Source organism: Salmo salar, chromosome 07, assembly GCF_965601325.2.
Source record: "Salmo salar chromosome 07, fSalSal1, whole genome shotgun sequence".
NCBI classification, from domain to species: Eukaryota; Metazoa; Chordata; class Actinopteri; order Salmoniformes; family Salmonidae; genus Salmo; species Salmo salar.
In genome coordinates this window covers 34,652,768-34,678,838 of record NC_138297.1, presented here as the reverse complement: position 1 = coordinate 34,678,838, position 26,071 = coordinate 34,652,768, and the positions used below count along the sequence as shown (strand labels likewise).

At 43.6% G+C, this 26,071-nt stretch overlaps 1 protein-coding gene across 3 annotated transcripts in view; it reads left to right on the top strand.

The window, feature by feature from the left end:
• sepsecs (Sep (O-phosphoserine) tRNA:Sec (selenocysteine) tRNA synthase) overlaps nt 1-22,356 on the top strand; it is a 46,564-nt gene extending 24,208 nt beyond the window's left edge. For 2 of the 3 annotated variants that reach the window (XM_014207463.3, XM_014207464.2), the window contains exons 10-12: nt 16,599-16,692; nt 17,437-17,527; nt 21,623-22,356. In XM_014207463.3, the coding sequence (XP_014062938.1) occupies nt 16,599-16,692; nt 17,437-17,527; nt 21,623-21,866 (429 nt within the window). In that variant the 3' untranslated portion in view covers nt 21,867-22,356. Of the gene's footprint in view, nt 1-16,598; nt 16,727-17,436; nt 17,528-21,622 lie in introns of all 3 variants that reach the window. The other variant, XM_014207465.3, reaches the window with a different exon arrangement.
• The last annotated feature ends 3,715 nt before the right edge of the window (nt 22,357-26,071 follow it).

The window sequence follows — 26,071 nt, the reverse complement described above, 5'->3', positions numbered from 1 at the left end:
GTTAAAGTGACTATGAATAGATGATAAACAGAGAGTAACAGCAGCGTAAAAGAGGGGGTTGGCGGGACACTATGCAAATAGTCCGGTTAGCCATTTCATTACCTGTTCAGGAGTCTTATGGCTTGGGGGTAAAAGCTGTTGAGAAGCCTTTTGGTCCTAGACTTGGTGCTCCGGTACCGCTTGCCATGTGGTAGCAGAGAGAACAGTCTATGACTGGAGTGGCTGGGGTCTTTGACAATTTTTAGGGCCTTCCTCTGACACCGCCTGGTAAAGAGGTCCTGGATGGCAGGCAGCTTAGCCCCAGTAATGAACTGGGCCGTTCGCACTACCCTCTGTTGTGCCTTGAGGCCGTGAAGTTGCCATACTAGGCAGTTATTCAACCAGTCAGGATGGTCTCGATGTTGCAGCTGCAGAACCTTTTGAGGATCTGAGGACTCATGCCAAATCTTTTCAGTCTCCAGAGGGGGAATAGGTTTTGTCGTGCCCTCTTCACGACTGTCTTGGTGTGTTTGGCCATTCTAGTTTGTTGATGTGGACACCAAGGAACTTAAAGCTCTCAACCTGCGCCACTACAGCCCTGTTGATGAAAATGGGGGTGTGCTGAGTTTCCTGTAGTCCACAATCATCTCCTTTTGTCTTGATTACGTTGAGGGATAGGTTGTTATTCTAGCACCACCCGGCCAGGTCTCTGACCTCCTCCCTATAGGCTGTCTCGTCGTTGTCGGTGATCAGGCCTACCACTGTTGTGTGGTCTGCAAACGTAATGATGGTGTTGGAGTTGTGCCTGGCAATGCAGTTGTGGGTGAACAGGGGGTACAGGAGGGGACTGAGCACGCACCCCTGAGGGGCTCCAGTGTTGAGGATCAGTGTGGCAGATGTGTTGCTACCTACCCTTACCACCTGGGGGCAGCCTGTTAGGATGTCCAGGATCCAATTGCAGAGGGAGCTGTTTAGTCCTAGGATCCTTAGCGTAGTGATGAGCTTTGAGGGCACTATGGTGTTGAACGCTGAGCTGTAGTCAATGAATAGCATTCCTCACGTAGGTGTTTCTTTTGTCCAGGTGGGAAAGTGCAGTGTGGAGTGCAATAGAGATTGCATCATCTGTGGATCTGTTTGAGAAACCCTGGAGTAGGTCTAGGGTTTCTGGGATAATGGTGTTAATGTGAGCCATTACCAGCCTTTCAAAGCACTCGATGGCTACGGACATGAGTGCTACGGGTCTGTAGTCATTTAGGCAGGTTACCTTAGTGTTCTTGGGCACAGGAACGACAGTGGTCCGTTTGAAGCATGTTGGTATTACAGACTCAATCAGGGACAGATTGAAAATGTCAGTGAAGACATCTGCCAGTTGGTCATCACATGCCCGGAGCACATGTCCTGGTAAACCTTTTGGCCCAGCGGCCTTGTGAATGTTGACCTGTTTAAGGTCTTACTCACGACGGCTACGGAGAGCGTAATCACACAGTCGTCCGGAACAACTGATGCTGAAATGCATGCCTCAGTGTTGCTTGTCTTCTCAAGTTCTCTCACGTCACCCCGCTCCTCCGCTCTCTCCACTGGCTTCCTGTTGAAGCTCGCATCCGCTACAAGACCATGGTGCTTGCCTACGGAGCTGTGAGGGGAACGGCACCTCCGTACCTTCAGGCTCTGATCAGGCCCTACACCCAAACAAGGGCACTGCGTTCATCCACCTCTGGCCTGCTCGCCTCCCTACCTCTGAGGAAGCACAGTTCCCGCTCAGCCCAGTCAAAACTGTTCGCTGCTCTGGCACCCCAATGGTGGAACAAGCTCCCTCACGACGCCAGGACAGCGGAGTCAATCACCACCTTCCGTAGACACCTGAAACCCCACCTCTTTAAGGAATACCTAGGATAGGATAAAGTAATCCTTCTAACCCCCCCCCCCCCCCCCTTAAAAGATTTAGATGCACTATTGTAAAGTGGTTGTTCCACTGGATATCATAAGGTGAATCCACCAATTTGTAAGTCGCTCTGGATAAGAGCGTCTGCTAAATGACTTAAATGTTAAATGTCGACGCGAGCATAGAAGTGATTTAACTCGTCTGGTAGGCTTATATCACTGGGTAGCTTGCGGCTGTGCTTCCCTTTTGTAGTCTGTAATAGTTTGCAGGCTCTGCCACATTCAACGAGTGTCGGTGCCGGTGTAGTACGATTCAATCTTAGTCCTGTATTGGCGCTTTGCCTGTTTGATGATTTGTCGGAGGGCATAGCAGGATTTCGAATAAGCTTCCGGGTTAGTCCCACACCTTGAAAGCGGCAGCTCTACCCTTTAGCTTAGTGCGAATGTTGCCTGTAATCCATGGCTTCTAGTTGGGGTATGTACATACAGTGACTGTGGGGACGATGTCCTCGATGCACTTATTGATGAAGCCAGTGACTGATGTGATGTACTCCTCCATGCCATCGCAAAACAGTCCTATAGATTACCATCTGCTTCATCTGACCACTTTTTTTTATAGACCGAGTCACTGGTGCTTGCTGCTTTAATTTTTTTGGTTGTAAGCAGGAATCAGGAGGATAGAATTATGGTCAGATTTGTCAAGTGGAGGGCGAGGGAGAGCTTTGTACGTGTCTCTGTGTGTGGAGTAAAGGTGATATAGATGTTTTTTCTCCCTCTGGTTGCCCATTTAACATGCTAATAGAAATTTGCTAACACTGATTTAAGTTTCTCTGCATTAAAGTCCCTGGCCACTAGGAGCGCCGCCTCTGGGTGAGCAGTTTGCTTATTTCCTTATACAGCTGACTCAGTGCAGTCTTAGTGCCAGCGTCCGTCTGTGGTGGTAAATAAACAGCCACGAAAAAATAGATAAACTCTCTTGGCAATTTTCTTTTTACATTTTAACATTTTATTTCACTTTTTATTTAACCAGGTAGTCCAGTTGAGAACAAGTTCTCGTTTACAACTGCGACCCGGCCCAGATAAAGCAGAGTAGTTCGACAAAAACAACACGATTTACACATGGGATAAACAAACGTACAGGTGCAGTGATCGGTAAGCTGCTCTGACAGCTGATGCTTAAAGTTAGTGAGGGAGATATGTTTCCAGCTTCAGTGATTTTTGCAATTCGTTCCAGTCATTGGCAGCAGAGAACTGTAAGGAAAGACGGGAGATAAGAGATACGGCGGAGCTATACCTAGCAAAGCCTTATAGATGACCTGGAGCCAGTGGGTTTGGCGACGAATATGAAGCGAGGGCCAGCCAATGAGAGCATACTGGTTGCAGTGGTGGGTAGTGTATGGGGCTTTGGTGACAAACGGATGGCACTGTGATAGACTCCAATTTGCTGAGTAGAATGTTGGAGGCTATTTTGTAGATGACATCGCCGAAGTCAAGGATCGGTAGGATAGTCAGTTTTACGAGGGTATGTTTGGTAGCATGAGTGAAGGAAACTTTGTTGCGAAATACAAAGCCAATTCTAGATTTAATTTGGGATTGGACATGCTTAATGTGAGTCTGGAAGGAGAGTTTGCAGTCTAGCCAGACACCTAGAATATGTGGTCAACTACAAATATCTAAGTCAGAACCGTCCAGAGTAGTGATGCTAGTCGGCCAGGCGGGTGCGGGCAGCGATCGGTTGAAGAGCATGCATTTAATTTTACTAGCATTTAAGAGCAGTTGGAGGCCACGGAAGGAGTGTTGTATGGCATTGAAGCTGGTTTGGAAGTTTGTTTACACTTCTGGCCCTTCTTTGGACCCTGTGTTCAGAATGTTGTCTGTGTAGAGGTGGATCAGAGAATCACCAGCAGCAAGAGCGACATCATTGATATATGTAGTCAAAAGAGTCGGCCCGAGAATTGAACACTGTGGCACCCCCATAGAGACTGCCAGAGGTCCTGACAACAGGCCCTCCAATTTGACACACTGAACTCTATCTGAGAAGTAGTTAGTGAACCAGGCGAGGCAGTCATTTGAGAAACCAAGGCTGTTGAGTCTGCCGATAAGAATGTGGTGATTGACAGAGTTGAAAGCCTTGGCCAGGTCGATGAAGATGGCTGCACAGTACTGTCTTTTATCGATGGCGGTTATGATATCATTTAGTACCTTGAGTGTGGCTGAGCTGCACCCGTGACCAGCTCGGAAACCAGGTTGCATAGCGGAGAAGGTACGGTGGGATTCGAAATGGTTGGTGATCTGTTAACTTGGCTTTCGAAGACTTTATAAAGGCAGGGCAGGATAGATATGGCTCTGTAACAGATTGGGTCTAGAGTGTCTCCCCCTTTGAAGAGGGGGATGACCGCGTCAGCTTTCCAATCTTTGGGGATCTCAAACGATACGAAAGAGAGGTTGAACAGTCTACTAATAGGGGTTGTAACAATTGCGGCGGATAATTTTAGAAAGAGAAGTTCCAGATTGTCTAGCCCAGCTGATTTGTAGGGGTCCAGATTTTGCAGCTCTTTCAGAACATCATCTATCTGGATTTGGGTGAATGAGAAAAGGGGGTCTTGGGCAAATTGCTGCGGGGGGTGCAGAGCTGTTGGCCTGGGTAGGGGTAGCCAGGTGGAAAGCATGGCCAGCCGTAGAAAAATGCTTATTGAACTTCTCGATTATCATAGATTTATCGGTGGTGACAGTGTTTCCTAGCCTCAGTGCAGTGGGCAGCTGGGAGGTGCTCTTATCCTGGACTTTACAGTGTTCCAAAACTTTTGGGAATTTGTGCTACAGGATGCAAATTTCTGTTTGAAAACGCCTTTGCTTTCCTAACTGCCTGTGTATATTGGTTCCTAAGTTCCTTGAAAGTTGCATATCACGGAGGCTATTCGATGCTAATGCAGTACGTCACAGGATGTTTTTTTGCTGGTCAAGGACAGTTAAGTCTGGAGTGAACCAAGGGCTATATCTGTTCTTAGTTCTACATTTTTTGAATGGGGCATGCTTATTTAAGATGGTGAGGACTTTTATCGAATAACCAGGCATCCTCTACTGACGGGATGATGTCAATATCCTTCCAGGATACCCGGGCCAGGTCGATTAGAAAGGCCTGCTCGCTGTGTTTTAGGTAGTGTGGTCTACAGCTTATCATGTGATTCTCTACTTTAGTCGAGCAATTTTGTGCACTAACTGTTGTCTACAAATATGCACCCCCCCTCGTCTTTCCGGCGTGTGCTGTTCTGTCTAGCTGGTGCAGCGTATATCCCGCTGGCTGAATGTTTTCTATGTCGTCGTTCAGCCACGTTTCGGTGAAACATAAGATATTACAGTTTTTGATGTCCCGTTGGTAGGATATTCGTGATCGTACCTCGTCTAATTTATTGTCCAATGATTGTACGTTGGCAAGTAATATTGATGGTAAAGTCAGTTTTCCCACTCGCCGTCGGCGGATCCTTAAGAGGCACCGCCCTGTGTCCTATACCGCGTTTCTTTCTCTTGCCAATGATGGGGATTTCGGCCTTGTTGGGTGTCTGAAGTACATACTGTGCGTCCTGCTTGTTGAAGAAAAAAAAAATCTTTGTCTCATCCGAGGTGTGTGATCGCTGTCCTGATATCCAGAACAATTTTTTTGCCTTAAGATATGGTGGCAGAAACATTACGTACAAAATAAGTTACAAATAACGCAACAAAAAAAACAACATAGCACAATTGGTTAAGCGCCCATAAAACAGCTGCCATTTCTTCCGGCGTCAGCTTCACCTTCTTACAAATATTGAAGATGGTACGGTGCATTAAGAAAGTATTCAGAGCCCTTGACTTTTCCACATTTTGTTACGTTACACCCTTACTCTAAAATTGATTAAATAGTTGTTTTTCCCTCATCAATATACACACACTACCCCAAAATGACAAAGCAGAAACAGGTTTTTAGATTTTTTTTCAAATGAATTAAGAATAAGAAACTGAAATCACATTTACATAAGTATTCCGACCTTTACTCACTACCTTGTTGAAGCACCTTTGGCAGTGATTACAGCCTTCAGTCTTCTTGGGTATGACGCTACAAGCTTGGCACACCTATATTTGGGGAGTTTCTCCCATTATTCTCTACAGATCCTCTCAAGCTCTGTCAGGTTGAATGGGGAAAGACGCTGCACAGCTATTTTCAGGTCTTTACGGAGATGTTCGATCGGGTTCAAGTCCGGGCTCTGGCTTGGCCACTCAAGGACATTAAGAGACTTGTCCCGAAGCCACTCTTACTTTGTCTTGGCTGTGTGTTAGGGACATTGCCCTGTTGGAAGGTGAACCTTCGCCCCATTCAGAGGTCCTGATTGCTCTGGCGCAGGTTTTCATCAAGGATCTCTCTCTACTTTGCTCCGTTCATCTTTCACTCAATCCTGACTAGTCTCCCAATCCTTGCCGCTGAAAAACATCCCGACAGCATGATGCTGCCACCACCATGCTTCACGTTAGGGATGGTGCCAGGTTTCCTCCAGATGGCAATGCAAAGCGTCACAAAGAGTTCAATCTTGGTTTCATCAGACCAGATAATCTTGTTTCAGAGTCCTTTAGGTGCCTTTTTGCAAATTCCAAGCGGGCTGTCGTGCATTTTACTGAGGAGTGGCTTCCGTCTGGCCACGCTACCATAAAGGCCTGATTGCTGGAGTGCTGGTTGTCCTTCTGGGAGGTTCTCCCATCTCCGTAGAGGAACTCTAGAGCTCTGTCAGATTGACCATCGGGTTCTTGGTCACATCCCTGACCAAGGCCCTTTTCCACCGATTTTTCAGTTTGGCCGGGCGGCCAGATCTAGGAAGTCTTGGTGCTTCCAAACTGACCATCGGGTTCTTGGTCACCTTCTTGACCAAGTTCCTCTTTTTCTGAGGTCTTGGTTGATTTCCCCATGATGTCAAGAAAAGAGGCACAGAGTTTGAAGGTAGGCCTTGAAATACATCCACAGGTAAACCTCCAATTGACTTCTCAAATGATGTCAATTAGCCTATCAGAAGCTTCTAAAGCCATGACATCATTTTCTGGCATTTTCCAAGCTGTTTAAAGGCACAGTCAACTTAGTGTATGTAAACTTCTGACCCACTGGAATTGTGATACAGTGAATTATAAGTGAAATAATCTGTCTGTAAACAATTGTTGGAAATATTACTTGTCATCCACAAAGTAGATGTCCTAACCGACTTCCTAAAACTATAGTTTGTTAACAAGAAATTTCTGGAGTGGTTGAAAAATGAGTTTTAATGACTCCAACCTAAGTGTATGTAAACTTCCAACTTCAACTGTAAGTCTCCAACTTAAGTGATTTTTGCAATTCGTTCCAGTCATTGGCAGCAGAGAACTGGAAGGAAAGGCAGAGGTGGCTTTGGGGATGACCAGTGAAATATACCTGATGGAGCGTGTGCTATGGGTGGGTGTTGCTATGGTGACCAGTGAGCTGAGATAAGGTGGAGCTATACATTTACATTTAAGTCATTTAGCAGACGCTCTTATCCAGAGCGACTTACAAAATGGTGCATTCACCTTATGATATCCAGTGGAACAACCACTTTACAATAGTGCATCTAAATATTTTAAGGGGGGGGGGGGGGGTTAGAAGGATTACTTTATCCTATCCTAGGTATTCCTTAAAGAGGTGGGGTTTCAGGTGTCTCCGGAAGGTGGTGATTGACTCCGCTGTCCTGGCGTCGTGAGGGAGCTTGTTCCACCATTGGGGTGCCAGAGCAGCGAACAGTTTTGACTGGGCTGAGCGGGAACTGTGCTTCCTCAGAGGTAGGGGGGCCAGCAGGCCAGTGGTGGATGAACGCAGTGCCCTTGTTTGGGTGTAGGGCCTGATCAGAGCCTGAAGGTATGGAGGTGCCGTTCCCTTCACAGCTCCGTAGGCAATCACCATGGTCTTGTAGCGGATGCGAGCTTCAACTGGAAGCCAGTGGAGAGAGCGGAGGAGCGGGGTGACGTGAGAGAACTTGGGAAGGTTGAACACCAGACGGGCTGCGGCGTTCTGGATGAGTTGTAGGGGTTTAATGGCACAGGCAGGGAGCCCAGCCAACAGCGAGTTGCAGTAATCCAGACGGGAGATGACAAGTGCCTGGATTAGGACCTGCGCCGCTTCCTGTGTGAGGCAGGGTCGTACTCTGCGAATGTTGTAGAGCATGAACCTACAGGATCGGGTCACCGCCTTGATGTTAGTGGAGAACGACAGGGTGTTGTCCAGGATCACGCCAAGGTTCTTAGCACTCTGGGAGGAGGACACAAGGGAGTTGTCAACCGTGATGGCGAGATCATGGAACGGGCAGTCCTTCCCCGGGAGGAAGAGCAGCTCCGTCTTGCCGAGGTTCAGCTTGAGCTGGTGATCCGTCATCCACACTGATATGTCTGACAGACATGCAGAGATGCGATTCGCCGCCTGGTTATCAGAAGGGGGAAAGGAGAAGATTAATTGTGTGTCGTCTGCATAGCAATGATAGGAGAGACCATGTGAGGATATGACAGAGCCAAGTGACTTGGTGTATAGCGAGAATAGGAGAGGGCCTAGAACAGAGCCCTGGGGGACACCAGTGGTGAGAGCGCATGGTGCGGAGACAGATTCTCGCCACGCCACCTGGTAGGAGCGACCTGTCAGGTAGGACGCAATCCAAGCGTGGGCCGCGCCGGAGATGCCCAACTCGGAGAGGGTGGAGAGGAGGATCTGATGGTTCACAGTATCAAAGGCAGCAGATAGGTCTAGAAGGATGAGAGCAGAGGAGAGAGAGTTAGCTTTAGCAGTGCGGAGAGCCTCCGTGACACAGAGAAGAGCAGTCTCAGTTGAATGCCCAGTCTTGAAACCTGACTGATTAGGATCAAGAAGGTCATTCTGAGAGAGATAGCAGGAGAGCTGGCCAAGGACGGCACGTTCAAGAGTTTTGGAGAGAAAAGAAAGAAGGGATACTGGTCTGTAGTTGTTGACATCGGAGGGATCGAGTGTAGGTTTTTTCAGAAGGGGTGCAACTCTCGCTCTCTTGAAGACGGAAGGGACGTAGCCAGCGGTCAAGGATGAGTTGATGAGCGAGGTGAGGAAGGGGAGAAGGTCTCCGGAAATGGTCTGGAGAAGAGAGGAGGGGATAGGGTCAAGTGGGCAGGTTGTTGGGCGGCCGGCCGTCACAAGACGCGAGATTTCATCTGGAGAGAGAGGGGAGAAAGAGGTCAAAGCACAGGGTAGGGCAGTGTGAGCAGGACCAGCGGTGTCGTTTGACTTAGCAAACGAGGATCGGATATCGTCAACCTTCTTTTCAAAATGGTTGACGAAGTCATCCGCAGAGAGGGAGGAGGGGGGGGGAGGGGGAGGAGGATTCAGGAGGGAGGAGAAGGTAGCAAAGAGCTTCCTAGGGTTAGAGGCAGATGCTTGGAATTTAGAGTGGTAGAAAGTGGCTTTAGCAGCAGAGACAGAAGAGGAGAATGTAGAGAGGAGTGAGTGAAAGGATGCCAGGTCCGCAGGGAGGCGAGTTTTCCTCCATTTCCGCTCGGCTGCCCGGAGCCCTGTTCTGTGAGCTCGTAGTGAGTCGTCGAGCCACGGAGCAGGAGGGGAGGACCGAGCCGGCCTGGAGGATAGGGGACAGAGAAAATCAAAGGATGCAGAAAGGGAGGAGAGGAGGGTTGAGGAGGCAGAATCAGGAGATAGGTTGGAGAAGGTTTGAGCAGAGGGAAGAGATGATAGGATGGAAGAGGAGAGAGTAGCGGGAGAGAGAGAGCGAAGGTTGGGACGGCGCAATACCATCCGAGTAGGGGCAGAGTGAGAAGTGTTGGATGAGAGCAAGAGGGAAAAGGATACAAGGTAGTGGTCGGAGATTTGGAGGGGAGTTGCAATGAGATTAGTGGAAGAACAGCATCTAGTAAAGATGAGGTCAAGCGTATTGCCTGCCTTGTGAGTAGGGGGGGAAGGTGAGAGGGTGAGGTCAAAAGAGGAGAGGAGTGGAAAGGAGGCAGAGAGGAATGAGTCAAAGGTAGACGTGGGGAGGTTAAAGTCACCCAGAACTGTGAGAGGTGAGCCATCCTCAGGAAAGGAACTTATCAAGGCGTCAAGCTCATTGATGAACTCTCCAAGGGAACCTGGAGGGCGATAAATGATAAGGATGTTAAGCTTGAAAGGGCTAGTAACTGTGACAGCATGGAATTCAAATGAGGAGATAGACAGATGGGTCAGGGGAGAAAGAGAGAATGTCCACTTGGGAGAGATGAGGATTCCAGTGCCACCACCCCGCTGGCTCGATGCTCTAGGGGTATGCGAGAACACGTGGGCAGACGAAGAGAGAGCAGTAGGAGTAGCAGTGTTATCTGTGGTAATCCATGTTTCCGTCAGCGCCAGGAAGTCTAGGGACTGGAGGGTAGCATAGGCTGAGATGAACTCAGCCTTGTTGGCTGCAGACCGGCAGTTCCAGAGGCTGCCGGAGACCTGGAACTCCACGTGGGTCGTGCGCGCTGGGACCACCAGGTTGGAGTGGCAGCGGCCACGCGGTGTGAAGCGTTTGTATGGCCTGTGCAGAGAGGAGAGAACAGGGATAGACAGACACATAGTTGACAAGCTACAGAAGTGTTGTTTCTTGTATTATTGTCTCCTGTGTCTTTAGAGAACTGTTTCACTTTGATATCCTTTTTCTTCTGTCCTGATTTTCTCTTTCTTTTCTTCTGTTAACTAGATATTCTTTGTTGTTCTTCGTTAGCTAGCTAGCTTCTTCCAAAAGAGTCCCTAGCAACTGCTTAGCAACTGGTAAACAATTCAGCTAGCTAAGATAACTACAATTTTATGAAAAATAGTTATTTTTCAAAAGCCTATCTTCTTTGTTTGTTGCTTGTTTTTTCTCCTATTCAGTCTTGCAGTTTTCTTTTGCTTTTTTCCGATGTACTTCACTCTAAAAACCATGTAAATTTCAATATTTGTAGGAGCTCATTTTTCAGCTGCTGCTGCTCAAATTGGAGTTCCGGAACACTATATAACACTATACCTAGCAAAGACTTATCGATGACCTGGAGCCAGTGGGTTTGGCGACAAATATGTAGCGAGGACCAGCCAACAAGAGCATACAGATCGTAGTGGTGGGTAGTATATGGGGCTTTGGTGACAAAACGGGTGGCACTGTGACAGACTGCATCCAATTTGCTGAGTAGAGTGTTGGAGGCTATTTTGTAAATGACATCGCCGAAGTCAAGGAACGGTAGGATAGTCAGTTTTACGAGCGTAAGTTTGGCAGCATGAGTGAAGGAGGCTTTGTTGCGAAATAGGAAGCCGATTTAACTTTGGATTGGAGATGTTTAATGTGAGTCTGGAAGGAGAGTTTACAGTCTAGTCAGACACCTAGGTATTTATAGTTGTCCACATATTCTATGTCAGAACCGTTCAGAGTAGTGATGCTAGTCAGGCTGGCGGGTGCGGGCAGTGATCGGTTGAAGAGCATGGGTTTCGTTTTACTAGCATTTTAAGAGCAGTTGAAGGCCACGGAAGGAGTGTTGTATGGCATTGAAGCTCATTTGGAGGTTTGTTAACACAGTGTCCAAAGAAAGGCCAGATGTATACAGAAAGGTGTCGTCTGCGTAGAGGTGGATCAAAGAATCACCCGCAGCAAGAGTGACATCATTGATATATACAGAGAAAAGAGTCGGCCCGAGAATTGAACACTGTGTCCGGACACGGAACACTGTGTCCGGACAACAGGCACTCCGATTAGACACACTGAACTTTCTCAGAGAAGTAGTTAGTGAACTAGGCATTGCAGTCGTTAGAGAATCCAAGGCGGTTGAGTCTGCCGATAAGAATACGGTGATTGACAGAGTCAAATGCCTTGGCCAGGTCGATGAAGATGGCTGCACAGTACTGTCTTTTGTCGATGGCGGTTATGATATCGTTTAGGACCTTGACGTGGCTGAGGTGCACCCGTGACCAGCTCGGAAACCAGATTGCATAGCGGAGAAGGTACTGTGGGATTCGAAATGGTCGGTGATCTGTTTGTTCACTTGGCTTTCGATGTTTAGGCTACTGATATTTTCTTAATTGACCGCGCATCTTACTGACCGTGCGTCTCGGTGGTTTGGGTATTTTATTTGTCAAAAATACACTTACTGTGTTCCAACGCACATGCTTTTTGTTTCATAGTTGTAACAAAGGCATCCAACCTTTTTACATGCTGTATATCCTACAGTAACAAAGTAAGGAAAATGTAATGTTCTTTCAAATATTTAGATTTAACATTCTGTTTCCTAAGACCTATATAAACACAACCAAATGACATTGGCACGAAGGGGGGGAGGGCAGGGGGTCCAACTTCATGCTGCTTTGAGGATGAAATGCTCAACGTTTTTGTGTTCTATGATATTTGTCTCAAGGCACTGCTAGAGTGTAAAATACACATATTTAGGAAGAGTCAAGGACAGGTGGGTTCAATGTTTTTATTTAAATTAAGTTCTTGACCGTCTTAGCGGTTCTAGTGTTAAATGCTTAATAAAAATGGAGGGCAAATGTATCTTTGTCATATAAACCATATTGCTTAAAGTAAATTACAATGGATTAAGAGCTATTGCTCATTTTTATATTTATTTAACCTTTATTTAACCAGGCAAGTCAGTTAAGAACAAATTCTTAAATAAAAATTCTTCCATTGGTCGTTCCCCACCCAGAAGACCCCTCCCTCCCTGTAATGGAGTCTCTTAGCAGGTATTACAAAATTAACTAAAACAAAATAACCAAAAAAATGTTAGACCTGGATAAGTCGGGGTGGGTAATGAAGAAAACAACCCGAAAAAGTAAATATAACAACAGATATGCAAGCCTAAACAGTCAAATAGGATACTGTAGCTGTAGGCGCACAACAGGCCCAGCATCATCCGAGTTAGGGGAGGGTTTGGTCGTGGTAGGCCGTCATTGTAAAATAAGAATTTGTTCTTAACTGACTTACCTAGTTAAATAAAGTTTTAAAAAATGGGTGTGTTTCCCTGTGGGCCCTGCTTTTTGTTACACATCCATGGGCTTGTCAACACTAAAGATAACAATTATATAATTAATATAACGTTCCTTTATGAAAAACAATGCTAATGCTATTCCCATGTAGTCAGGCAATCCCACTTGCTGGGCGGCAGGTAGCCTAGTGGTTAGAGCGTTGGACTAGTAACCGAAAGGTTGCAAGATCAAATTCCCGAGCTGACAAGGTAAAAATCTGTCGTTCTGCCCCTGAACAAGGCAGTTAACCCACTGTTCCTAGGCCGTCATTGAAAATAAGAATTATTTATTTAACTAGGCAAGTCAGTTAAGAACAAATTCTTATTTTCAATGACGGCCTAGGAACAGTGGGTTAACTGCCTTGTTCAGGGGCAGAAAGGTAAAATACAAATTATCTTGGAATTTGAAAGGCCAAAATGTTCCTAATAAACGTTCCAGCTTTCTTCATATCCTAGCAAGAAACCATATTGATTTAGTAATGCTCCAAGAAACACACCTGCTCCATAAGGACGCACATAGAATGTGGAAACATTTGTAGAAACTGGCTGCTTTTTCATCAGCCCCAAACCAAACTAAAGGTGTAATCATAATTATACATAAGAAACTCAATCACCATCTTGGGTTAAGGCGAAGACCAAGAAGGCAGAATCACTTTCCTTAAATGAATCCATAATGGAAAGACAATTACCTTTTATTAGTGTGTATACTCCGAATTCATATAATTTTGATGCTCTGAACAGCATATTGTTAGAATTAACTGAATTGCATCTGGTTATTGGGAAAACATGAATGCCATTTTGGACATGCGAGACAAATCTAATAAGACCAACTGCATTCCATACACAACCAAGGCTCTCCAGCATATACTCTCTGATTACAACCTCATTGATGCATGGCGAACACATAATCCTAAAGCTAAAGAGTACACTTTCAACTCAAACAGGGATAAAACATTCTAACAAATTAATTTCATACTATTTCCTACAACTCTTTTCTTTGATCAAGAAAATAGAAATTTGACATACTGGATGACCACCACGTTTACTACTGCCAACTTCAAATCTTGGATATCTACTATTCTCTGCCTTGTTTAAATGTTTTTTTTTACCAGGTCCTAGCCTATTAGAGGCGTTCCAGAGGATTGCAAACAACCTTGTTATTTACATCCTATTTTGGACTCGGAAGTGTCAATGTATGGTTCATACATACATAATAAAACATCTGCAGTCCTCTCCCAGCGGTGAAAGGCACAGAATCCTTACATTTTTACCTGGCATCATTTAGTGCACGAGACACGCGCTCGTTCACGTCATGTAGCCTAGTGAGGCATGTGCTCTGAAGCGAGCGGGATTGCCTGACTACATGGGTTTAACATTAGTTATTTTCATAACAGCGAAAATACATTGAATAAATCTATCAAATCCACGCATCATAAGTTAGATCTATTAGACCTTGTCGTTTTTTCATTTCATTTTCAATAGGCTACATTTTTCTGAAAACCAAACACAAAATGTGCAAAAAAATTGCATTTTAGCCAGACAAATACATTAGAAGACAATTGTCAAACCGATCAGAAACACTATGCTCACAATCTGTATCTCCTAAATGGTGTCGCTGGTGTATTTAGTTAGAAGTTTGGAATATATTGCACAATAGACTAGGGTTTTTACCGGGTGTGAATCTCAACACAACAAACATAACTTTGATGTGCTAGAGAAATATATACTTCCAAATTTCACCCATTTTTCAGATGAAAATACATCACCCTACCTTTCTATTGTTTCAACCATCCATATCATATAATTCCATGCCATTTTTCCTTATAGACGTACACACAGGTATTCCATGATATGTGGTAATAATCCATCACTGCAGTTAATTGCCAGTGATCATCATTCATCACGTACGCAAATGCAATATATAATCATTACACTACTTTCAAAGAGTCGGGCAATTGATGCAATCATGTCAGTAGGCATTAACCTTTCCATTATATGAAATGCATTCTCACAATTGCTTGCTTGCCATACTAGTCTGTACAACAAGGGATTAGCCAGCCACAACCAAACTTTGAGAGACGATGTTGATTGGCAGGTGGAATGATGTTCCAATGATGTTGCAAGGTTAAAGACCAAATAGTTAAAAAGTATAAGATTGATGGTGTTCATAATTTTGTCTCTGCGCTCTACAGACAATTCCTTCAACCTCATGGCTTGGTTTTTGCTCTGACGTACATTGTCAACTGTGGGACATTATACACTGCATTCGGAAGGTATTCAGAACCCTTGACTGCACTCGTCAATCTATACACAATTACCACATAATGACACATTTTTGCAAATGTATTATTAAAAGTAAACTGAAATATCACATTTACATAAGTATTCAGACCCTTTACTCAGTAATTTGTTGAAGCACCTTTAGCAGCGATTACAGCCTCAAGTCTTCTTGGCTATGACGCTACAAGCCTGGCACACCTGTATTTGGGAAGTGTCTCCCATTCTTCTCTGCAGATTCTCTCAATCTCTGTCAGATTGGATGGGGAGCGTCACTGCACAGCAATTTTCAGGTCTCTCCAGAGATGTTCGATCGGATTCAAGTCCGGGCTTTGGCTGTGCCACTCAAGGATCCTGACTAGTCTCTCAGTCCCTGCTGCTGAAAAACATCCCCACAGCATGATCCTGCCACCACTATTCATTCCAAAGAGTTCAATCTTGTTTCTCATGGAGAGTCAGAGTCGTTTAGGTGCCTTTTGGCCTTTTGGCAAACTCCAAGCGGGCTGTCATGTGCCTTTTACTGTGGAGTGGCTTCCATCTGGCCACTACCAGTGGTGGAAAAAGTACCCAATTGTCATACTTGAGTAAACGATACCTTAATAGAAAAGAAACTCACCCAGTGAAATACTACTTGAGTAAAAGTCTAAAAGTATTTTCTTTTAAATATACTTTAGTATCAAAAGTAAATGCAATTGCAAAAATATACTTTTAAAAGTAAAATTATAAATTATTTCAAATTGCTTATATTAACCAAACTGCACAATTTGTTTGTTTTTGTTAATTTACGGATAGCTAGGGGAACACTCCAACACGAAGCTTATGTGTTTAGTGAGTCCGCCAGATCAGAGGCAGTAGGGACAAAATAACCTAAATGTGGAATAAGTCAAGGGGTCTGAATACTTTCCGAAGGCACTGTATACTTGGGATATTGTTTTTCAACAGGAAAAGTAAAAAAAAAATAGCTGGATTGTGTCTTTAATGTCAGACCAGGCAAGACTGAACGGGCATTATAAAGAAAGGAAAAGCTGCACACTAGTAGATCCGATGCATTAATCTATTCAACAATCTTTTGACAGCTAAACTGTCTTAATCAGGGTGCATAGATCCCCAAATTTATATTGGTCTATTTATTTTGAAGTGACCTGTATTCTGTTTGTAATGAAAAGCGCTATATAAAATAAATGTATTATTGTTATAATGCTAGCACAGTTTGGGAACGGGAGTTAAAAGGAGTGAAAACTAGCAGTTGAGAACTGACTAAATCAGTCTGGTAACCATCTGAGGGACTGGTCAGCATCATCCCAGGGACCGGTGCCGGTCACAGACCAGAGGTTGAGAAACACTGGTCTACGTAGAGGAAAACTGCTAGATAAGTAATAAACAGCCCTCTGCTAAAATAAGGCTGAGGGAGAGAGTGGGAGTGTAATGCTATTTATATCCATCTCTGTTTGCATGGCCTGAAGGAGATGTACACCTACCTGGCACAGGAGCTGAAAAGGCTTGCTGCGGCTCATGGGGAGAGACTGCTGCACACCCCACACAACCCCATATCACTGGGTAAGATACAGCGCACACAACCCCATATCACTGGGTAAGATACACCCTCACACAACCCTATCACTAGGGAAGATACAGCGCACACAACTCCATAGCAGTGGTTAAGATGCCTCTTACACAACCCTTATCACACTTAAGAATTGCAATACCTCAGATCCAGTAATTTAGGGCTAATCCAGAGATAAGAAATTAGCCCAGAGGTTCATCCAGAGATCTCTGGATTAGCCCTAAATTACTGGATCTGAGGTATTGCAATTCTTAAATCAGAGTAAAGTTCCTTTCACATTACACAATATTCACCTGAAATGTCATATTGGTACGATATTCTTAGTTTGGGGCATCCTATGGGAATATTGGAGCAAAATTTGTGTGGTGTGAAAGTTTCTACGAATGCTGTCTACATCCGAAATCTAAACATGCTTGATTGACCCCAATGCAAATTTCATTCTACATTACAACTTAGTGTGTAGAGTGAAAGGTAATATATTTCAAAATGTCTATTAGTAGCTATTTTCTCTCCATAGTCAGTCCTTGTAAGCTTGCAATTAATCTAAAGCTTTAACTCCAGTAAAGTTCAAACAAGCTAGCGTATGCATGTCACAGCACTTTTCTGCTCGATGCATGCTGGGTGAATATTGCTTCTATGTCTGTAAAATTGGGGACTTATGACAAAGTAAAAGATGTACATTTCCTGTGAATTCCAATGTTGTGTTGACCTTTTTGTTTGTGCATGTTTTCATGTAGCCATGTCTCTGGATGGCCTCCAGACACAGAGCAGCAAGTCTGTGACTCAACTGGGCTCCATGCTGTTCACCAGGCAGGTGTCTGGGGCCAGGTAATTATTTAACTAGGCAAATTCTTATTTACAATGAGGTCCTAACCCGGGTGACACTGGGCCAATTGTGTGCCGCCCTATGGGACTCCTAATCACGGCCGGTTGTGATACAGCCTGGAATCGAACTAGGGTCTGTAGTGACGCCTCTAGCACTGACATGCAGTGCCTTAGACCGCTGTGCCAAACAAAGTTTTTTTCCCCAGCTCAGTGGAGACCAGCGGGACAATTTAATATGTGAGTTGAGGTAGTGGGGGGAGTCTCTGAAGAACCTCTTTGTATACAAAAAGTAGCCAGTGCGGGGCCCTTCTGGTAGTCAGAGACTCCCAGCCAACAGAACTATACAAAATGCAGTGATGTGTAAGAAAATTGTCCCCAGTGATAAAACGCAGTGCTGAGTGATAGAATGAGTCTAAAGGTTTTAAAACAGAGGCTGCCGCATGCATGTAGATTATATCACCATAATCAAGTACTGGGAGAAGCATTGCTTGAACAATCTTCCTTCTACTTTCCAAAGTGAGGCAGGATTTATTTCTATAAAAGAAACCAATCTTAATTCTGTGCTTTTTTAGTCAGTTTTTCAATGTAAATCCAAATACCGAACTACTTATAATGGAGAACTTACTCAATTTGGGCTCCCTTTAATGTGCAAATACACATGTCGTCAGGGTCAATATTACAACACCTAGAGACAACATAAATGTGGCTTTATTAGGATTTAGAACTAGTTTAAGATTAGTATGCAATTATTTCTTTTTTTGAGTCAAAACCATGATGGTCATGAATGGCCTGCTGCACTGAGTGGGCACAGGAGTAAATAACTGTATCATCTGGGTAGAGATTAATGTTACAGGTTTTAACAGATAGACTAATATTATTTATATAAATCGCCAAAATCGACCCCTGCGGCACACCTTTTATAATATTGAGGAAACTGCATTTGATACCGTCAGTAAGCACACATTGTGTCCTGTCCATTAGATTGTTTTTGAACCAATTGCAAGATGCCTGATCTAGGCCTATTTCAGACAACCTTTGAACAAGTATGAAATGGTCAACTGTATCAAACGCCTTTGACAGGTCAATAAATAAGGCTGCACAATGATTTTTATAGCACATCATTTAAGACAAGTGTAGCCGCTGAAACAGCGATAAAACCAGATTGGTGCTCATTAAGAATAGAATGAGAAGGTAAAAAAGTTATAAGCTGAGAGTTGGCGAGGGAAATTGGACGGTAGTTATCCAAGTCAGAAGGATCTTTGTGTAGGGGGAGGACTTGTGCCGTTTTCCAGACTTTGTCAAGTTTAAAATACAACATACAAAATGCATATAAATAAAAATAACAAGTACTGGTAGATAGAACAGTCCAAGTAAACCAAGACAACAGCCATATTTGTAAATTAATAAAGAAAATACAATCCTCAACATGTCTCTTACTAATGTCTTGAAGTGACCAAAAAACACTTGGGAGTCTGATTTTAGGGTATTTTTGAATACATTCCAGTTATGGGCATGTAAAAACTAAAAGCCGGTTTACCTAGGTCAGTAGGGACAAAAGGGTTTAAAAGAAATTGCCATTCATGGGCGCGAGTGAGGTATTTCTCCTGTATGTCATGAGCGATGTGAGGTAGTATGGTAGTTTCTGCAGGAGAGCTTTGTAAAATATATCCTGGTTTACAGAGGGGGCAGAAGAGTGAAGCACAGTGTCATCAGCATAAAAGTGTTGCTTACAGTTCTTCATTAAGGAACCAATATCGGTAATATAAAACGTGGACAGAACTGTCCCTAAAATGGACCCCTGAGGAACACCTTTTGTGACCTCTAGGAATAGTGAAGTTTCAAATGTTATTAGTCGTATGGAATGTGCATGGTATACAGGCAAGTTCCTTCTCGACAATGCAACAACAATAAGATATAATGAAATATAAGAATACAAACATAAAGTAAATGGCAGCAACTATACATTAAGATCTATCCGTAGAGGTAGTTATTGTACCACTAGAGGACAATCTACGCAGTAAAGTCCACAGTACAATTGTTTTATTTAAATGTTTTTAAAAAAAAAAAAATTATCTAAAGAGCATGCAATAACATTATCAACAAAGAAAGCAGCTGAGATGGTACTATGTCCCTGTCTAAATCCTGATTGATACAGTTGATGTCGGAAGTTTACATACACCTTAGCCAAATACATTTAAACTTAGTTTTTCACAATTCATGACATTTAATCCTAGTAAAAATTCCCTTCCACAACTTTGGAAGTATGCTTGGGGTCATTGTGCATTTGGAAGACCCATTTGCGACCAAGCTTTAACTTCCTGACTGATGTCTTGAGATGTTACTTCAATATATCCACATCATTTTCCCGCCTCATGTTTCCATCTATTTTGTGAAGTGCGCCAGACCCTCTTGCAGCAAAGCACCCCCACAACATGATGCTGCCACCCCCGTGCTTCACAGTTGGGATGGTGTTGTTCGGCTTGCAAGCCTCCCCCTTTTTCCTCCAAACATAACAATGGTCATTATGGCCAAACAGTTATATTTTTGTTTCATCAGACCAGAGGACATTTCTCCAAAAAGTACGATATTTTTCCCCATGTGCAGTTGCAAACCGTAGTCTGGCTTTTTTTATGGCGGTTTTGGAGCAGTGGTTTCTTCCTTGCTGAGCGGCCTTTCAGGTTATGTCGATATAGGACTCGTTTTACTGTGGATATAGATACTTTTGTACCTGTTTCCTCCAGCATCTTCACAAGGTCCTTTGCTGTTGTTCTGGGATTGATTTGCACTTTTCGCACCAAAGTACGATCATATCTAGGAGACAGAACGCGTCTCCTTCCTGAGCGGTATGACAGCTGCGTGGTCCCATGGTGTTTATACTTGCGTACTATTGTTTGTACAGATGAACGTGGTACCTTCAGGCGTTTGTAAATTGCTCCCAAGGATGAGCCAGACTTGTGAAGGTTTACAATTATTTTTCTGAGGTCTTGGCTGATTTCTTTCGATTTTCCCATGATGTCAAGCAATGAGTTTGAAGGTAGGCCTTGAAATGCATCCACAGGTACACCTCCAATTGACTCAAATGATGTCAATTAGCCTATCAGAAGCTTCTAAAGCCATGACATCATTTTCTGGAATATTCCAAGCTGTTTAAAGGTAGAGTCAACTTAGTGTATGTAAACCTCTGACCCACTAGAATTGTGATACAGTGAATTATAAGTGAAATAATCTGTCTGTAAACAATTGTTGGAAAAATTACTTGTCATGCACAAAGTAGATGTCCTAACCGACTTGCCAAAACTATAGTTTGTTAACAAGAAATTTGTGGAGTGGTTGAAAAACTAGTTTAAATGACTCCAACTTAAGTGTATGTAAACTTCTGACTTCAACTGTATGTGTTTAGAATACAGTTCCTGGATAAGGAGGAATGAAGTTGAGTTTATCAAGAGTACATTCAATTGCAACTTTTTATGCATTTTCTTTTTTATTCTGGTCCCACCTAATAGTTTGTGATGAGGCAAGGAAGACAAAAGGAAGGTGGACATATTTTTAAACATCCTCATAAATTATTAATTTGGTCTTTCAGCTGTGAATTTTTTTTTTCTTCCAAGTGTCAAAGCACCTTGTCCTATTACCACAGGGTTACCTCCTATTTTCCTGGAAGTGAACACATTCATTTTCAATGTTTTAAAGAAATGAATCTGTCATACAATAATCGTATAGCCTAGTACAGCTGAAATAACATTTTCCCCTTTTCAGATATTAATGAGCTTTGCATGTTCGTTCAAACAGGAAGCAATTTTGTAGTATGGGATACATTTGCTATCCCTTTCTCTTTTGTGGGCGTTTCTTCCAAGCAGCATTTTTAAACTTGCTTGTTTCAAGACAATTGCTGCAAAACAAATTTGAAATAAACGGATGAAAACAAAAAAAAGGGGGTAATTATTAACACATGATCTCATTGCAAAAACCAGAGGTTCTCTCTCCCCACTTGAACCAAATCCAACAATTACAATAAAAGTACCTGTAATAACAGTAGTAATAATAATAAGCATTGTAGTTACTCTTTGGCTGTGTGGTAATGGTAATGTCTGTTTTCAGGGTGGTTGCCCTTGGTAACAAACAGATGGTGAGCGGTCACATGTTCTGTGGCTTCATGTCCCACTCGGAGGCGTACCCACACCCCTATCTCAACGCCGCCTCGGCTGTTGGCATCACACGGGATGACGTGACACTGTGCATCAAAAGACTGGACAAGTGCCTGAAGAGCCTCAGGAAGGAAAGCAGTACAAGAAGTGGTTCACCATTGCCTCTCACAGGCCAGGAGGACCATGCTGGAGAGTGAAGAAAAAGATGTAGGGAAAAAGTGCTCATGTACTTTTTCAGATAGTAACATTTTATGCCTAGTGAAAATCTTCAAACCCCTTCCTTTCACAGTTGTCACATTTTGCTGCCTTAAATGTTAACCTTAAAAAGGATTACAATTACAGGAGTCTTTTCAAATGAATAAAAAACAAAGATTTATTAATTGCATAGGTCTTCACACCTCTTGCTGTGGCATATCTAAGTAAGTTCAGGAGCAAATAAATGTGACACCTGTGGTGTGAAGACACTGTATATGAGCTTAAACCTGAAATAATGATTCTTGGTCCATGGAAGTATAGGTCTTCTAAAATGTCACCATTATTAACACGACAATACTGCATTCCAGCGGCACTGTGGAAAGCAAGTTCTGTGTGACTAATGCTATTTGCTTGTACAGATTTACACTGATAATTTATCCAATGTCTGTATGAATTGGTTGCATTCACTAAAGACACCACTGATCATAATGACATTGAGGCAATAGTGTGGTCTGTATACAGTACCTTCAGAAAGTATTCACACCCCTTGACTTTTTCCACATTTTCTTGTTACAGCATGAATTTAAAATGGATGTACATTTTTTGTCACTGGTCTACACACAGTACCCCATAATGTCAAAGTGGAATTATGTTTTAGACAATTTTACAAATTTAATAAAAAATGAAAGGGTTGAGCCAATAAGTTTAACCCCTTTGTTAGGGCAAACCTAAATACTTACCCAGAAAGACTCAGCTGTAATCGCTGCCAAAAGTGATTCTAACGTATCGACTTGGGTGTGAATACTTGCACTAAGTAACCAAAAGTATGTGGGATACCTGCTTGTCGAACATCTCATTCCAAAATCATGGGCATTAATATGGAGTTGGTCCCCCTTTTCTGCTATAACAGCCTCCACTTTTATGGGAAGACTTCCACTAGTTGTTGGAACATTGCTGAAGGGACTTGCTTTCATTCAACCACAAGAGCATTAGTGAGGTCGGGCACTGATGAGTGATTAGGCCTGGCTCGCAGTCGGCATTCCAATTCATCCCATGGGTGTTCAATGGGGTTGAGGTCAAGGCTTTGTGCAGGCCAGTCAAGTTCTTCTAAACTGATCTCGACAAATCGTTAATGTATGGACTTTGCTTTGTGCACGGCGGCATTGTCATGCTGAAACAGGAAAAGGCCTTCCCCAAACTGTTGCCACAAAGTTGGAAGCACAGAATCATCTAGAATGTCATTGTATGCTGTAGCATTAAGATTTCCCTTCACTGGAACTAAGAGACCTAGCCCGAACCATGAAAAACAGCCCCAGACCATTATTCCTCCTCCACCAAACTTTACAGTTGGCACTTGCATTGGGGCAGGTAGCGTTCTCCTGGCATCCGCCAAACCCAGATTCATCAGTCGGACTGCCAGACGGAGAAGCGTGATTCATCACTCCAGAGAAGGCATTTCCACTGCTCCAGAGTCCAATTGCCGCCAGCTTTACACCACTCCAGCTGACGCTTGGCATTGCATATGGTGATCTTAGGCTTGTGTACGGCTGCTCGGCCATGAAAACCAGACGAACAGTTCTTGTGCTGATGTTGCTTCCAGAGGCAGTTTGGAACTCGGTAGTGAGTGTTGCAACCGAGGACAGACGTTTTTTACGCACTACACACTTCAGCACTCGGCGGTCCCGTTCTGTGAACTTGTGTGGCCTACCACTTCGCGGCTGAGCCGCTGTTGCTCCTAGACGTTTCCACTTCACAATAACAGCACTTACACTTGACCGGTGCAGCTCTAGCAGGGCAGAAATTTGACAAACTGACTTCTTGAAAAGGTGGCATGCTATGACGGTGCTATAAGGCCAATCTATTGCCAATGTTTGTCTATGGAGATTACATGGCTGTGTGCTTGATTTTATACACCTGTCAGCAACGGGTGTAGCTGAAATAGCTGAATGCACACATTTGAAGGGGTGTCCACATACGTTTGTATATATAAACTCAGCAAAAAAAAAGAAACGTCTCTTTTTCAGGACCCTGTCTTTCAAAGAAAATTCGTAACAATCCAAGTTACTACACAGATCTTCATTGTAAAGGGTTTAAACACTGTTTCCCATGCTTATTCAATGAACCATAAACAATTAATAAACATGCACCTGTGGAACGGACGTTAAGACACTAACAGCTTACAGACGGTAGGCAATTAAGGTCACAGTTATGAAAACTTAGGACACTCAAGAGGCCTATCTAATGACTCTGAAAAACGCCAAAAGAAAGATGCCCAGGGTCCCTGCTCATCTGCGTGAACGTGCCTTAGGCATGCTGCAATGAGGCATGAGGACTGCAGATGTGGCCAGGGCAATATATTGCGATGTCAGTACTGTGAGACGCCTAAGACAGTGCTACAGGGAGACAGGACGGACAGCTGATTGTCCTCGCAGTGGCAGACCATGTGTAACAACACCTGCACAGGATCCGAACATCACTCCTGCAGGACAGGTACAGGATGGCAACAACAACTGCCTGAGTTACACCAGGAACGCACAATCCCTCCATCAGTGCTCAGACTGTCCACAATAGGCTGAGAGAGGCTAGACTGAGGGCTTGTAGGCCTGTTGTAAGGCAGGTCCTCACCAGACATCACCGGCAACAACGTTGCCTATGGGCACAAACCCACCGTCGCTGGACCAGACAGGACTGGCAAAAAGTGCTCTTCACTAACGAGTAACGGTTTTGTCTCACCGGGGGTGATGGTCGGATTCACGTTTATCGTTGAAGGAATGAGCGTTAGACCGAGGCCTGTACTCTGGAGCGGGATTGATTTGGAGCGGTATGTAACAGCATCATCGGACTGAGCTTGTTGTCATTGCAGGCAATCTCAACGCTGTGCGTTACAAGGAAGACATCCTCCCTCATGTGGTACCCTTCCTGCAGGCTCTGGTTTGCTTAATATAAGGAATTTGAAATGATTTCTACTTTTACTTTTGATACTTAAGTATATTTGAAACCAAATACTTTTTAGACTTTTAGTCAAGTAGAATTTTACTGGGTGACTTTTACTTTTAAGGTATCTTTACATTTACTCAAATATGACAGTTGGGTACTTTTTCCACTACTGCGTGAAAATCTCTCTAGGACAAGATGACTTATCAATATATTTGCCTGTATTTACCCCCCAAAAATGAAACGTTAATTAGCTGCTAATGTGGTTAAAGAACTACAAATTCCATGATGATCTGGGCAAGACTGCCGAAACGAAGCAAAGGTAAGAATATGTGTATTAACTATCTAAATGTAGTGAATAAATTGGCAACATTTCTTTAAACGGACTGTTAACGGTCTTGTTCAAGTTTTAAATTGACACAATACCTGTAAGCAAAGGTGTCAGCTAGAGATGATGTGCAGGAGCTTGCAGGGATTTGTAGTTTTGCACGGTCTACTTTGATGCTAATTAGCATTTTCGAATCTGAGAGTAAAGAGAGCCAAATATATTGATAAAAGTCACCTTATCCGAGAGAGATTTACATGTGATCGATTCTATTAAAATGTAACATGTTTCAAGTTTAACTGTAGTTTGTATCCTGTTTAGTGAATGATTACTGTGAGAATTAATGGAGTTTAGGCCATTAATTTAGGAAGGTTGACCTAATCAGAAAAGAGGAAATTGCCTAGGATCAGAGAGCAGGGTCAGGCCCAGGACAATGAAGATGGACAGGTTGTGATTCTGACATCTAGCTAAACCAAGAGAGGACCATGGACATTCCACAGGGGGAAAGGAGGGAAACTCATCGGGTTCATAAAATGTATAGCTGGGGAGGTGACACCTACAAGAGGGTGGGGACCAAAAGGAGGGAAGAGTATAATATGTTTTGTGAACTTTCTAAATGTGTGCACACAGCTGACTGTATCCTTGGTATTAAATACTTGAAACTTCTCTTGAGCTTTTGGTCTTAATTCCTTATTGCAGAGAGGTTGCAATAGCATTTTTCTTTTTAATACATGGTTATCAAAACGTCACGCCAGGGTAAGCCTTCACGAAACACAGCCCTTATTTTAAGTGTTTCTAAAATCCCCAAGTAAAAAAAATGAATGGTGGAAAAACTATTGGAACCATTTCTGTTTGACTGCTAAGTTTTATGGGTATTATGGCACCTCCAATGTGGGGCTCTATGGTCTAGGCTAAAATAGCCTCTATCATGCTCTATGGATACAATCT